Below are 16,419 nucleotides of genomic sequence, written 5' to 3'. Positions count from 1 at the left end.
TTGACATCTGACCTCTGTGAAAGAAGTGGCCCAGCACAGCCAAGGTCATGAACACATATTAGGTTCAAAGCCTGATGCAGTAGAGCTGCTGGACCGGGGTTCAAACACTACCTCCGCCACTCGGGAGCCGCGGCCCTCGACGACAAAGCACTTAAACTCAGCTTCACTTTCCTCTTGTGACAACTGGCAGAAAGATGACCTACCTTGTTGAACTGCTGGGGAGCTAACATGGGAGGATGTCTGTACAGAGCTCGGCGCAGTGCTGGCATCCAGGAGGTAGTTAATAAATGCCAGTTCCCCGACAGGCAGTTCAACCAATGGCTGAAAACCCTGGTTCTGGAGCCAACCTGTCTGGGTTTGCATTCCGTCACTCAGCAGGGGCCCAGAAGTTACTTCACCCCTCTGTTCCTTTGTTTCCTTCTCTTGGGAAAACGGAGATAATAACAATACCTACTTTGTGGATTTATGACCGTTATGTGAATTAAGTTGCATAAAGTACTCAGAGCTGTGTTCGATATACGGTCATTCCTCACAAAATGAAGATATTCTCCTTACTGCCCGCCTTGTTTGCGCCTAGATGTGATGTCGATTTACAGTGATCTTACTCTCGGTGATATCAATGCATTGATGGTCATCTTATTTAACCCCCATCTTTAGAATCTAAACTCTTGGACTATTATAACGTGAAAATGAAGAAAAAGACAGGGGAAGGGCAGGGATGGCCGGGTAAGTTCTGTCCCTCTGGGTGGGGAGGCGGCTTCCATTAGCTCGGCCTGGAAGGCTGACAGCGTGCCAAATGGCTGGTGAGCACGTAACACTGCGAAGTCACCGTTAACCTGCCATTAAAACAAGGCACAGCCTGGAAGTGTTCCGAGGAACCCACGATCAGACCAGGAGACTGGACCCCAAGGCTTGCTGTCTGAGACCATCGACACCAGGTATGCTCCAAAAAACAGTGACGAGAGGCTACCTGAGTACACCTTACAGGATGCTACTTAGAAGAGGTTTGGGGGTACTGTGCTTCGAGCAGTAGTTCTCAGACTTGAAAATGTATCAGAATCAACAGGATGACTATTTTCTAACAGTCACGATTTCTGGGTTCGACCCCCGAAGTTTCTGATCCAGTGGCTGTAGGGTGGGGCCTGGGACTCTGCATTTCTAACCAGTTCCCAGAGGATGCTGAAGCCCCTGGTCCAGGGATCAGGCCCTGAGAACCGCCACCCTGGGGGACCGGTGGGGGTGTGGACTTCTCATTCCAGGCGCAGTGGGGAGTAGGCTTCAGCTGCTAGGAGGCTTAAGGGTTCATCATTTGGAGAGACAGTGACAAAAAGCAATTTCTAGGAGGGAAGGTCTGTAATTTAGCGCTTGGCATGGTGGCATGCAAGCTGCTGTTGGCCAGAGCAGCAAAATCACGGACGCGGCAGGCCAAACCCCAGCTCTCGTGTCCACACGCTTGGCCTTGAAATGAGTTCTCAAATCACCTGGGGCTGGAGAGAGAAGGACGGATGCCTCGGAAATCTGTCGGGCTATGGCGTCTGTGGGAGATTCAGACTAAGGTTTGGTCCGAAAGTCTCAATTCTCCCTGCAGCTTCAAACACTGATTGGTGAGAACGTTCTGGACTTGAATAGTGGTTGGATGGTATTTAGGTCAAGAGCATAGTCTCTGCAGTTCCTCAAACCTGGGCTGAATCCATGTCTGCCATGCACTATGTGTCTCTGGGGAAGTTAGTTAGCCTCTCGGAGCCTCGGGTTCTTGATCTGTAAAATGGGGATAATAGTATCTGCCTGATAGATTCGTTGTGAGGATTAAATGAGCTGATCACACCGCCTGGTGCATGGTAAGCACTCAGTAAATGGTAGTTGTTATTATTTCTTTCTTAAAAGAAAGAAGGCTTGGTTTGTGGAGATCTAAATTCTTTCAGGCCACTTCCCAGAATTCTAGACAGAGAAAGCAGGCTGGAGTTCGAGTCCTTGCTCTACCAGGAATCACTCCTCAGTTTACAGGTCTGTATAAAATGTGAAAAAGAATGGTCTCTGAATGGTTCGATGAATAACCGATCTCATAAAGTTATTTTCACAAAATAAAGTTTGAGAAAGCCTTCTAGAAACTTCTAGTAACTTAAATAGTGGTATGAAAACCTCAGTTACTATTACAATTTTTCCATTAAAATTAAGATTGCCTAGAAATGTATGCTTTTTTTTTAAGCTCAAAGGAAGTACTGGCCACTTGTATTTTGTTTGGAGGCCTCTCTGTAAAATAGGAGCAGGCAGAAGCGACACCTCTTCCTTCACACTGCTCTGTCAAGAGACCCAGCAGGATTCTGACTTGCTCCAAGGGTGCAGCCATACAGACTCCCTGGTCACGTGGTAGGGTGGCGCCCCTGTGATGCTCCTGCAGGATCTAGGGGCCCGGGACATGAGGAAAGCGAGCGGTTTGTCTGAAACTGTCACTTGGGCAATAGCAAAGTAAGTTGCCACATGTGGTGTGTCCAATCTTGGAGTCACTCTGACCACTTTAGCTGTTGAAGCTACTGCTTGTGGCCAGTCCCAGGGCTGAGGACCTAATAGGACCTAATAGGACAGATCACTCACAAAAACAGAAAAAGCAAACAGGAAACAGCAGTCGAACAGGGCGAACCCCACTTAGCTGATGGATGAATGAACAAGCAAACAAAAGAGAGAATTCAGAACCACGAGACAGGAACAGGATCCTAAACTGAATCACGTACACAAGAATAAGCTGAACTTCCTATTCTTCTCCTTCCATCTGGACACACAATGCCCGTCACCCATGTTCAAAACAAAATACATGGCATGTGGGAAGAGAAGGAACATTCCAAGGACACGGTGTGGGGCCAGGGGTGCTTTTTCTTGGCCTTACATTGGTGTAAGGCTACGACTAAACTTCCGGGCCAACGGCTTTGGAGTTTGGGTTTCCTGCAAGCGAGAAGGCCTCCAGGCACCCCCAGGGGGCAGCAGTGAGGGCCACCCACCTGAATGTGAAGAGAGTCCCCATGTCCAGCATTGACAGCAACTCCGCTTTCGACTTGGGGAATGAGAGCCGGTAGCGCAGCGTCTCGAATGCAGGGACGATCATCGCTTTCTTGGTGTTGGCGAGGTCGAGCTGGATGACAGACTTCCTGAAACGAGAGGGCAGGGAGGTGGTTGGCACAAGCAGGTGTAGGAGACAAAGCCCAAGTCAGCCTCTCAGTTTGAAGACAGGAAAACTGAGGCCCAGGGAGGCCAAGCGGCTTCCCCAATATCACTCTGGAAGGCAGAGCAGAACTGCTGTCTCTGCGTCAGAGAACAGTCCTCCTGGAGAAAGAATAGAGGGCAGGCCAGACAGGAGGGCAGGGGGACCCTCCCTCCCTTTTGCAGTGCACGCCCCTGTCAGAACCAGGTACGGTAGGTGGGTCTCCAAGGCTTCACGGGGTGGAGACCACTAGGCTGGCCACGCAGGAGCAGCTAGATAAACATCTGATGAGAGTATCACCAAACTGGGCATTTCCGGGTCTCATTTCTGACTCCTCAACCCCTTGAATGCTCCAGACCCTGAGCCTTTAAACTAGCCACATCCACCCCATGCAGCCAGCATCCAGTTCTGGTAGCACGTGTACTAGTGGAAAGTTCTCCATCTTCGTATTCACTCTTGCCTTTGAGCTTGGCCTGCTCTGCTCCTCTGAGAGCCAGTCCCTTTCCCTCTGGATTTGTTTGCCAGTTCCAAGCTCTGTGGTTGTCAGTTACAAAAGGAGAAAGGCCCAGAGATGGCCACAGAGAAGGAGGCATGTAATAAACACAGGCAGAATGTGAATCCTGGCTCTGTGGCTTTACGTCTTGCCATACTAGGCAATTAATTTAGCTTCTCACTACCTCAGGTTTCTCCTCCCTAAAATAGAGCGATATTCTCTCTCTCTTGGAGGTGTTGTAAAAACGGAACAAGGTGACACAAATAAGGCTGGCACACCTGGCACGTGGCAGACTCATGGCAACAAAGGGTCACCAGTACGCTGCAGTGCTGCCATTGTTCCCTGGCTTGATCTTTCAAAACCTCTTTTGGCCATGACCTTGTAATCTCTGAAATAGACAAAGCAGTCTCCCTTGGGGTCATGCGAGGCCCTGGAAGGCGTTTCGCGCAATGCCGGAAGCAGCGGCACTCCGTGGCAATACGGCTGTATTATTAAAGTCACTTGACTCAACAGAGCTTCGAGGCCATGCATAAGCGAGGACTAGGGCGGATCGGCAAAGAGCTGTCAGGCTACCCCAGGAAGTAACTGTCAGCCTAGGCCAGGGTGGGATGAGAACAGAGTGGCAGTTAAGAAGGACATCAGCAGGGCTTGGTATCAACAAATGAAGAGGGGGAATCTGGACCGGGTCAGAAAAAGAACAGTCTCGGAAACCTCCCTTGGTTAAGAGGTCCCTCTAGTTCCCAGTGGAGGGAGGATCGTTAAGAGATAGACTGGAATTTGATGTTAGAATCCTCTGAGTATCATTTGTAGTTCACTCTTTATAATGATCCTTAAGTTAACGATCTACTAAATGATACATGGCCCTTGTGTCACTCTTTCAGGGGAGAGTCATAAGGGATGACACCAAGATAGAATCTGGGTGAGCTATACTTAGCCGGCTGGAGGACCTGAGGTTCGAGGCAGCCTGTTCTGGCCTGCGTTCTTGTCTCTCTGATCAATGACTTCACAGTTTCCAAACACCCAAGAGGTCCTCGTCCACGGCCAGGCATTCTTTCTCATATAATCCTTCACTCAACATAGGCAGAGCTGGGGCTGGAAATAGAGTGAGAGGCTAGGAGGGCTGAACTCTAAGCAGAATGGGCGAGTGTATTCGCAAATACACGATAGCTACGGAGATCTAGAAACGCGGATGTCTCCATCTGTAAAAGCCTCACATTACTATCACCATCGTGGTTATTCTAGTAGCCACCTCTTCTAGTGCCCAGCTCAAAGACAACTCCCCCGTCTCATGGCCCCTGTACGTAAGGGCAGCTCCCAGAGCGATGCAGCCCTACTGGAAGCCCTGGTCAGAGCTGAGTGTTCAGAGGTAGACAGCTGACTCAAGCTGAGCAAATCCATTTCTCACTCTTAGAAATCTGAACACAGATGCAGAGATTTGGAAACCATGGAGCTGACCTGTACTCATATCAGGCAGCCCTCTAGAAGCTTCTGAAATTCTACTGCAGAGGGGTCCAGAGCTGCCTGGGTTTTAAGTATGGTCTCGAGTGTTGGTTTTACAGATCCTGGGTTGATCTCATACGATTTACCACTCAACTGTTTTGGGGTTTGTCTTCCTTTAATTTCTTTTTATCTTAATTACGCCGCCTACGTCTGGTTTCTGTTGCCTGCAACCAAACGACCCTGACCGACAGGGCAAGGCTGAGCGCGTAGAGCTGGTGAGCGGCACCCTGACCAAGAGGAGTCCTAGGAAGCCTTCTCTCTCTCTGCACAGAAAGCACAGTGCTTCCTGCAAACTCCCTCTAATCTCACGGAAACACCAACTGCCATGAAAATGGGTTCGTCACCAGACAGGTCCATTTCAGACTCAATAAAGTGGTTTCGGGGTGATGCCCCTGAGCGCATCTGCTCACTGAGGTGGCAGTGAGAGCCTGGGCCTTCTGTCCTGTCTGGTCGGTACGTCCCACCCTGGCTGGGGCTTGCCGACCTCCTAGGGTTGTATAATTTGCTGCCACCACTTATCTGGAAAACAAGTCCTGCAGCGGATGGAGCGTTTCAAATGCAGGATCTTCTGGAAACGGAGGGGCAGTCTGGTGAGGTGAGAGCCCAGAAACCTGAATTCTGGAGTCAGCTCTGACAAGCTGAGTGGCTTTGGGTCACTCCATTCATCCCTCTCAGGTCATTAAATGCAGATTATTAAGACTGAAAATTTTGGAAGGCGGTCTGATAAGAGTAGCAGTCAGACTGACCTGGTTTCTACCTCTGACTCCACCGCTCGCCCTGGGCAAGTCTCTTTATCCATTCTGAGTCTCAGAGTTCATGCTCTTGTTAAACATTTTGACAAAGAAAAGCACAAGAGCATGTGGAAGAGCTTGGTGCCACGCCTGGCATACATTAAACACTGAACATGGAGTGGTTGCTGCCCAGCTAGGGTGGTTCTTTGTATGCGTCAACTGGGCTAGGCTACGATGCCCAGCTCTTTGGTTGGAAATTTGTCTGGTTGTTGCTGTGAAGTACTTTGTGGCTATAATGAACATTTATGATCAATTGACTTTAAAGAATGGTCCTCGCCCTCAATGCAGGTGGGCCTCATCCAATCAGTTGAAGGCCTTCAGAGCAAAAACTGAACTTTGCTGGAAACAAGGCATTCTGCCTCAAAACTATAACACAGAAATTCTGCTTGCATTTCCAGCCTATGGGCCTGTCCTATGGATTCAGACTTGCCAATCCCCATAATTCCTTAAAATAACTATCTATCCATCCATTCATGCATCCATTCACCCGGCTGGTTCTGTTTCTCTGGAGAACCTCGATTGATACGTTGTCCTTGCTTCTTGTCCAAAACCCTATCAAAAATATTTACAAATCTACTATAGTATTTTTGGACCGAATAACTCTTAAAAAAAACCTTAGTTATCTATTGAAGTAATTCATATCCCTGCTCATATAATGGAAAGCAAAGCAAATACAAGTGATTTGGAGCCAGCCAGGTTCGAATTCTGTCTGTCACCCTCTCTTCCCATCTTGGGCACTATGCTCAAATTCTCCTGGTCACAGGGTCCCCATCTGTAACATGGAGATGATAACGCTTATCTCTTGTCAATCAGGGTTGCTGTCAGGTTGAATCACTTTACAGCCTGACAACTGATTAACAAATGAGTCCCCTCCCTCTTTCTTGGGTCAGCGCACGGCGGGGGCTGGGGTGGGGGGGAGGTTACGGCAAGAAATGGAGAGAGAGCAGGGGACTCAGAAAAGGCAACGGATGGCTGACACCAGGGCAGATTTCTGGCGTGCCAGCCCACTTGTCTATGGAAAGAGTTTATCAGATCTCAGTCTCCAGCCAGCTGAGTCCTTCCTCATGTCAAAAACTGTTCAGGTGTTCCTGACAGAGCACATTCTCTCCTTCTGGTCAGTGGAGCTGACCGGAAGGAGGGCTGTGAGCCGGGCAACGCCTATGTTTGGAGACCCCAGTCTCCTCTCTTGTGTATCTTCCTCCTTCGGCCTCTCCTCTCAGCTTACCCAAGTGTGTACGCAGTTCATAGCCCGTGTTGCTCCCACCTGGTAGGACAGGTGAGCAGGGGAGGGAATGTGAGTGAGCATCTGGCTTCTGGTGCCAGCTGACGGGGTGGAGGTAGCAGACTAGAGGCTCTTATGGGGGCTCAGTGTTAAGTCAAAAGAACAGCATAAAAAGATAGGCTGTTAGGTAGTCGGGCTTCTTGGAGTTTAAAATGACCAAACCTCGAGACTGGTCCCGGAAGTTTATACCACGTGCACACACAGGCACACACGCACCCTCCCTCTCTCCAGCTCTCTCTCTTTAATTCCATCCTTTGCCTTAGTGGGCAGGTTTCTGTCACCAGGGAAACAGCCCAGGTACCTGGCATGAAGAGATGATGGGAAAATGTCTCAGAGAAATGAGAAAGAGGGACACACAGCACAGCTCTTATGACTTCGCCCGATCAGGGGTGAAGCGAGGCCTCTGGGGCCAGGCTGCTGAGGTGTGCGCCCTGGCCAATGACTTAACCTCTTGGGTCCACAGTTTCCGTATCTGTGAAGATGGGGATGATGATAGCAGCATGGATCTCAGAGGGTGTTTGTGGGGACCAAATGATATAAAGAAAAATGAGAAAGCACAGCCGAGTTTAAAGAGAGAGAAGCAGTTTTGGAATGATCTCCTGTTTGGGTCTGTCTATACTGTGGGGGGACGGGGGTGCAAACTCAGATGTCTGCCGGGCCAGGCCAGTGATGTGTGGGCTGGTGGGGACAAGGCAGGCAGGATGGTCAGTGCTGGGGAGACAAAAGGGGGGAGAAGGGCAGGAGACGGGACGACTCGGGGGGCCATGAGCAGCATCTTTATGCTCTTTGACTCCAGCTGCACAGCTATGCATGGGTTCTCATACAGATGTGGCCAGATATTCTGATGTTTTAAGAAAAGCCAACTAAAATTACTTTCAACACACTTGAGGGCTGGATCTCTCTTAGGGGACGCCAGTTTGAAGGGAGGCTGAATAGGGAGACAAAGAGCATAATCTTTTAAATCAGGGGATGTAGGTCCTATCTTAACTCTATACTTCACTAATGGTGTAATCACGGGCAACTTTCTGAACTCTTGTTTCCTTATCTTAATACTAATAAATACGTCACAGTTTTGGTTATTAAGAGAACTAAGATGATATATTCATTCATTCATAAATATTTATGAAGCCAGACATAGATATCGGGTAGAGAGCTGAATGAACAGATATAACCTCGGTCTTTACAGAGCTCAAAGTGCAGGGAGACAGAGCGCAGACTCTCTGATGCAGTCAGAGAACCTCCCATCACTCAGCTGTATTCTGACAAAGCAGCAGGAGTTAGCTAGTCAGGAGACGGGGTCCTAGGTATTTGCAAAGCTTTGGAAATAAGAAAGCATGTAAGGTTTGGAGAGGTGTATTTCTTAGAGCATCCCTGGTACATTTTAGGTGGTCAGTAAATGGTCATAAAAGTACTTACATGTGTTCAGTATTCATTGTGCTAAGGGCTTTATATACATTACTTCTTTAATCATTGCCACCTATAAGTTATGAGTATTCCCAGTTTACTGATGAAGACGTTAAAACTAAGAGGTTAAATAAACAGAGTTAGTAGCTATCATCATCATCATCATCATCGTCATTGTATTAACTTAGACTGCACCAGCTTAGAAATAACCTGGAACGATCAAAAATCATAGAATCTATTTGGGCCAAGCCTCTTAAGGTGGTGACTTTGCAAATGGAGCAATGAGCTTCTTAGAGCTTGTGGATCAGGTAGCCGGCAGGAGAGTGGTTAGAAATGGAAGGGAGGGAGAAGGCAGCAGGCTGCAGCCTGCATGCTTCTGTTCCTTAAACAGCAATCTTGTCTCGATGGCAGATCCTACCTTGTAGCAGCTAAGTGTGGCCGAGGCCAGCGCACAGGCTGTTTGAATACATGTGCATTGACCTACTGGCGTCCTGAGCCTCTTATACTGGCAAATTCCTTTCTTTACCAGCCATGTGCTTCTCAAACTACTATAGTCTGCCATTGACTCCCTGGATCTGGCCTAACCTGGAACGATCAAAAATCATAGAATCTATTTGATTCAGGCCAGCAATGTCACCCTCGTTGTCAGATCAAACAGACTTCTTCTCCATTCTCATCTTTCTTGACATCTCTCTGCATTTGGTGCTAAAGACCACTCCCTCTGTCCTTAGCTTGAGAACACCACCCCAGAATTCTGGAGAGCATCTCCCCACTCTCTCTGGCTTTGATCAGGGTTATTGCTTTGTGCATCAGCCCTGTGGATGCTGGTTACCCTTCAGGTACCCCTTGTTGTCTCTCCTCCTTGGGCAGGGTGGGGAACCGCAAGCTCTGCCCATGTTAGCTTCTGCTCCCGAAACAGAATTGGCCGAGCCGACTTCTGTGTGGAAGCGCCATGAACGGCGAGGCTGACGCTGACAAGTGACAAACTGCTGGGAGCCACGGGGCGAAGGCGCTGGGGCTGTTGTCGGAACGCCAGGCGAGAATGAGGCTTATCGCCTCTCAGAGCCTTGGATTTCCACGGACCAGTCCACAGCGTCCAATGTCAGAGAGCCGTCCTTTAATCAAATCCAGGTTGTAAGGAATCCAAGCTCTCCTCATTCAGGTTCCCAGGGACGTACATGAAAGTTATGTTAAAAGGGAATGGGAGGAGGGGAGCCGCACTGGAGTGTCCATCTGTTTCAGAAAATGCAACAGCATCACTCTTTTGCTGGAGGCTTTGCGAGCAGCCGGCGAGAGGAGCGTGCCTCCCTGCACCTCCCTTGCCCACCTCTGCTGACCTGGAGGTGTCCCTTTTGATGACGGGCCTGCATCTTCTTTGGGACTGGTTCATCCTGGGCTAGTTCTGTCACTGGGGATGGCAGGTGGTGGCAGAGGGGATAACATACAGGTTGCCTGCTTAGGTCTCTATCAGCTCTGCTGATTGAGGTCAGGTGAGCCTTGTTTGAGGTTGTGTTTCTAACTCTGGTCCAGTTCCAGGCACACAGTAGGCACCCGATAAACGTACAGGGAATCAACGTGTAGTTGTCGTATGTGGCAGAGAGGATGGTCCTGTGAAGGGTGCCTTTTGGGGAAAAAACAGAGCTGGATTGTTTCATAGTTCTGCCACGCAAATACATAGGGCCTTTGGACAAGTTTATCTTCTGCATTTTAATCTTCTCACTTGAATAACGGGAATTAGAGCACTTATCATTGACTAAGTTGCCATAAAAAGATAACGTGCGTCACGTGCCCAGCACAGTGCCTGGTACACGGAGGGCACTTGTCAACGGGTGTTTCTTCCTTCCTGGGTCCTTCGCAGACTGCCTGCCTGTGCATTTGTGTTCTCCTGCGATGCTGCTGCTCACAGGAGGGATCCGCGCCGTTGGGGCGATCCCTGTTTTAAGAGGAAGCTGACGCTCGGGTCCGAGCTCTATCTATACTGTCCAGATTTCGGCTTATTGCTAGAACTAGTGGGAGTGGGGCAGAGTGAACCAGTGAGGGAGCTGACAGATGGCGAGCAGCAGCAGTGCTAAAGTGGCCACGGATAAGATCAATCAGCGAGGGGCAAGGAAGGGCGTCCACGCATGCACGTGCGTGTGCGTGTGTGCGCGTGACTCAGGGAGGCTATGAGAAGCCCCGCTGTCTCTACCTGCCCCTCACCCCGAAATGGCCTAGCTCCACTAGTACGCGATGCAGGCACGGCTGTCATCCACGGCAATGGCAGACGACCTGAATAACACCTCTGCAGGCTCAGCCACCTACCTCCGGGCAGACAGGAAGGAACAGAGGTGAGCTGTGCCTGTCTGCTCTGGTGACGGTGGAGGCACAGCCCACCCCAGCCCTTTCTGCACATCCCTGAACTGGAGGCCAGGTAAGAAGGTTTGCTCGGATTCTATCACAGTTGCCTAGGAAATGAGTTCCTGGAAGATGGGCTGTCAGGAGGTGTGTGGGGACAATAGCCGGGCCTTGCAAACGAGGGAGGCTGCCCACAGGACGTGTAAACGGAAAACACACACATAATAAATGAGGTCAGAGGTGTGCAGTCACCTGGAGAGCCCGGCAAGGGCTGTGGTCCTAAACTGATGGCATTAACGTATCCAGAGGGACAGCCTGTCTGTCAGGTGGGGTAGGAGAGAAAGAGAAGCTAAGCATGAGCTCTGGGGGTAAATTAAAAGAGAGAAAAAAAAAAAGCTGTAGTTTATGGTGTCACGCTCTGTGCCAGGGACTCTGCATTCATTACCTTACGTGATTCTCAACATCCCTATTCACCCCTCTTTAATTACCCCATTGTCCTGATGTTTACTGCTAGCGGCCACGGACAGCTAAGCATCGGGGAGCGCTTTCTCTGTGCTTGGCACTGTGTTACGTGCTGGCTGGGGATCTTGGGAGGGGCGGATGTAGCTCCAAGATTAGGAAGATGGCTCTGGGCACACAGCCTGGATTCAGGCCCAACCTGGACACTCTTGAGCAGGTTACATGTTTGTGCCACAGTTCTCTCCTCTGCGAGCTGCAGCTACTATTGGTACCTGGGCTGTGGGGTTTTGTGAGGATTAAATGGATTGTCTCGTGGAGAGGTTATGATAGTTTTCCAATGCATAGAAGGCACTTGATAAACACCATCTGTGATGATGATCGTGGCCATCATGACAATGATGGAGATGAGCCCATCAGGCAATTGGATCTATAAACAGGGCGAGCATAGAACGCTGTTGGAGAAGCCCAGGATAAGCTAGCTGTGTGAGCTTGTTACTTAAGCTAAACAACCTTAACTATACAATGAATTATGAGGTTAAATGACAAAATACATGTGAAAATGCTTATAACAGTGCCTGGCACATAGTAAGCGCTCAATAAATGTTAAATGTTCTATATAGTTAAGATTAAGATGAAGCATTGACCTAAGGAAATGCCACCTGGTAATGTCCTTTGGCAGGCAGCCAGCTGGTGCCACTTCTACTGGCCTTGTTCAAATTCCTCCACTCATCCAACAAGTATTTACAGAGAGGCCATTATGTGCCAGGGGAAATGAGATGAGAGACCCTGGGAAGAACAGAACGCAACTGAAATCTGTCATTCCTGTCCACTGTCAGAACATGGTCTCTGCCCAGGCTGGCACGTTTGTCCCCTGGAAAGCCAAGGCAACATCTGCAAAGCAAAGCAGAGCTGCCCTCAGCTTCAGGCCTTGAACCAAGATGAGGATTCTGCGGGGTCAGTGAAAGAGGCGAGGAACCGGCCGGTCTCATGGACGTGTTGTGTCCCCAGCTGAGGGGAACTGAGGGCTGCTGTTCCCACCTCTGCTCCCTCTGTTATTCTGGAACATTCCTGGAATGTGCCATGATAGTTCATGCCTTTACACGTATGAGTCCTTCAAGCCTGAACTCAACTCTCATCTCTCTTTGAGGCCTTCCCTGCCCACCCACACTGGGTTACCTGCCTGCGAGCCTGAGCTCCTAGATCTTTTATCTCTGTATCTATACGGATCACAAGAAGAGAAGCAGCGGCCCCTCCCACTGCAGTGCCCCCTAAATGGGGGAACGGAGCAGGAACCTGGCCTGCTCTGCTCACTGTGACAGTGTCTGGCCACAGCGGGCATGTGATGCATATATTCATGCCATAAGAATGTTCCATGCATTTTGGTAGGTGTTTTCAAATACTGTTATACTTAATCTTCTCAGGATCTTAAGAGGGAAGAAATGATGTGATCCCTGTTTCACAGATGAAGAAAGTTAGAGAAGCTAAGTACTCTTTCCACGGTCAAGTAAGTGAGGAGTAAGAGCGCTCAGCATTAAACGCAGGTCTGAACGTGCAGCACACGGCCTGGTACATAGTAGGTGCTCACTAAATATTTTCTAAGTATTATAGTTTCTCATTTTATAAGAAAGAAAACTGAAATGGTTTAATGAAGTGACCGGGGCTGTACTCATGGTGGCAGTTTGCAACGGTTGGGGGTTGGGGGCGTGGGCGGGCGCCTGGCAAATGAGTCCAATACTGAGTCCAGTGTGTATACCATAGGACAGAAAATTCACTCTTGCTGAGTGCCTACTATACCCCCACAAGAGGCTATTATTAGCCCCTTCATTGACTGAGGAAATAGAGGGTTGGGGAGACTAAATGAGCTTCTCTAAGGCACATAATACTTGATATGTGTGCCAGAACCTGAATTCAAAAGCAGGTCTGCCGTGCCTCGCTGAATTTCACTTGACATTTCTGGAATCAAGAGAGAAAGCTGCACATTTCTAAGCTCATTCTTTAGAAGAAAAAGTGAAAGGGTGGGAGAGAGACTTTAGTGAACCTCTGCAGCTATGTCCATGCATATAACTGATTTAATTATTTTCCAATGGATCTGTTTGCTTTTGCTGTAATATTAGCTGGTTGCTAAGCAACTGCTCAGGGAGCTAGGAAGCTGAACTTTTTCTGGTACCCAGGCAGGCCCCAAAAAGAGTGACACGAGTAAGTGTTTGGGGGGTCCAACGAGAGGGCTGCCAATCAGCCTGCATCCGGGGGTTTCAGAGTGATTTGGCTCTTTCCGTAAGTGAGCAGGCTGTCATTGAGGGAAGGCTACCTTCCTCCTCTGACACTAAGATTTAACCTCTCCATCATCTCGGTTTGGTCACCTGTAATAATACCTTATGGAGAAGTGTGAAGGATACAAGTGATACATACAAAGCAGCTGGCAGTTGCTGGTACATAAGGCTCGATAAATTAAAACTATCATCATTTTAAATATTAATAGTTTAACAGTGTTTGGTTAGAGCATTTTGTTGGAATTAGTTTATGCTGAAGAAGTCAGTCTCTAGAAGGGTCCAATGGCCTTTTGGGATCCATGGCCACTTCAGTAAACAATACCCTTAACCTCATCCCAAACCAATGCTATGTCACTGGTCACGAAACACATCTACTTTTAGTGTCTGGATCAGAAACAAATCCATCCCACTCCCTGGAAAAAGTATTCCTTAAGCCAATGGCAAGTCAATATGTTTATCTTCGTATGAAAAGGACAGTGTATACTTATTTGGGGCTTCTGATAGAATAACATTACTTCCTAGTTCTCAAAATTCTGGTGCCTAGGAATTACCTAGGTGAGAGATCACAGACTAGTGGTGTGGGGTTGGGGTGGGAGGTACCATCCAGCCTGAAGACATGTTGGTCTGGCTCAACAGTGTTTTTTTTTTTTTTTTTAAATTAGTTGTCAACATTAAAAATTAAAGCACATCAACATCTAGATTTCTAGGCCCTCTTGAAAAACATGAAGCTCTTAGCCCTGCCCTCTGCTTCCAAACCGGAGTGGAGAGATGCTGACTGCCTGAGAGGAAGGCCGTGGTCTCTCTAGCGAATGACACTCAGCATTCTTGGCTCCTTTAGGCCAAGGTCATGGCCCCTGTGAACATCTGAGTTTGTTGACTCCTGATATAAGTCTGTTCCTTCATTTTACAATGAAAAGAAGAGAATTGCTGAAAGTCATACAGTTCACTATGGCACAGAGGGTGAGCTGGAGCAAGGATTCTGGGGGCTCAGCCGGCGCCCCATCTACCATGACACTCAAAGTCAATATCATGATATCCTCCTCAGTACAGGAAGGATGTGGGCACAGCCAATCAACTGAGAGGAGCCAGCAAGAGAAACAGGCCAAAAGCAGGCTGGACTTCCGGGCGGTACCGGCATCTCAGGGGGTAACATTCGAAAGAGCTTCCCTTTCAGAGTCCAGATACTTTTGTAGACAGTTACTGATTTCAGCTGCCGAATCTCTCCCTGGTCTATCTACCTGTCTCTGCTGCTACTTCTGATTCCTTTGCCTCCATCATCTCTCGCCTGGATTAATGCAGCAGTCCCCTGACTCATCTCACTTCCTCTGGTCCTACTGATCGTGATCCTTCCATGACGGGACCACCATGCTCTTCCTTACGTGCACACCCAGTCATGTCATTCTCTCGGGGACTTTCTGTTGCCCCCTGCCCCACGAAATCCAAAGTCCTTAGCATATTTTACGAGAAGTACTGCAGGACCCATCCTGGCCTACACGCTTGACCACATCAACAACAGATCTCTGTGTCTAGCTGGAACGTTGCCACCAATACTGGCTAACTCCGGCTCAGCCTTCAGGCCTCTGCTCAGATCTAACTTCTTCAGGACCAACTTCCCTAAGCTCCTTCCACCCTCAGCTCAGGTTAATAACACACAGACACCCCATCACAGTACCTAAAGAACGTGTATCTTCAACTGTTTTGTTTTTTCCTTCTTTCTATAAGCTCTGTGATTCACAGTTCCTATTTATGTGGTTCACAGATATGTGAGCACATAGTTGGTACCTTGTAAATGTTTACCTACCCAATAAACAAAAAGATGAATAGATACTATGGATGGAGGAGAAGAAAATTCAGGACGGTCACACTATCTTTCCAGTCTAGATGGGCAAGGCACTCTACCTCTCTGGTCTTGACTTCTACATATGCACTAAATGAAGACCAGGCAAGTTCATTTATTCTGAACTCAGCGTCCCTGGACTTCTACAGGGCCCATGAAGACAGGAATGGAGATTCAGGGACAACGTGCAATATTTTAGAACCACTGAACCACACACACCATGATAAGGTGGCTAAGGCCAACCAAAACGTCAGGTGACTCTGCATTAAGAAAATGTTAATTAGAGGGTACACCGGGCACCTCACATGGACTAAGGTCTTGATCAGTAACACATTTGGTCAATACAACACGGGAAGACAATGTAAAAACACAGTCTGCTCGTGTGTGATCTTTTTCACAATATGATGCCACAAGGTAAAATAATAAAATGGTGCTTGGATGGGGAGAGTAGAGAACTCAGACTCCTAAGACGGGGTCAGGTCACTCTTCCTGTGGAAGGGCCCCAGAAGGATGGACGATGGCCCTCTCCCTTCTTGGTCAAGGTGGCCCCGGCCCGCCACCTGTTCCTTTGGGAGCCCTGCCTGACATCCGGAGCCTGTCATCCTGCAAACTGAGAGGCTTCAGAAGCAACAGGGATCGGGCTGAAAGCCCTGTCTGGCCACACGGGGGCGCCCTCACCCCACACTGGGATTTGAGGCCCAGATGGAGCAAGAACAGGACAGGACCCTTCCTAGCGCTGGGGTGAGGGGTGGAGGGGTGTGAGGGGGATGTGGGGTTAGGAACTGGGGCTTACAGGGCTCTGTGCCACAGCCTGTGTTCTTTGGGACCACGCCTGCCACGCTCCCTGAGAGGGTTA

General features: G+C 48.9%; 1 protein-coding gene across 5 annotated transcripts in view; it reads right to left on the bottom strand.

The window, feature by feature from the left end:
• Positions 1 to 16,419, bottom strand: part of LARGE1 (LARGE xylosyl- and glucuronyltransferase 1) — a 484,407-nt gene that overhangs the window by 6,252 nt on the left and 461,736 nt on the right. For 4 of the 5 annotated variants that reach the window (XM_015591589.1, XM_015591588.1, XM_015591590.2 and 1 more), the window contains one exon: positions 2,994 to 3,140. In XM_015591589.1, coding sequence (XP_015447075.1) covers positions 2,994 to 3,140 — 147 coding nt within the window. Of the gene's footprint in view, positions 1 to 2,993; positions 3,141 to 4,674; positions 4,779 to 16,419 lie in introns of those variants that run through there. The other variant, XM_025048691.1, reaches the window with a different exon arrangement.

This window comes from Pteropus alecto, unplaced genomic scaffold, assembly GCF_000325575.1.
Source record: "Pteropus alecto unplaced genomic scaffold, ASM32557v1 scaffold94, whole genome shotgun sequence".
Lineage (NCBI taxonomy): Eukaryota > Metazoa > Chordata > Mammalia > Chiroptera > Pteropodidae > Pteropus > Pteropus alecto.
The sequence above is the reverse complement of the archived record's forward strand: the minus strand, read 5'-3'. Positions and strand labels throughout refer to the sequence as shown.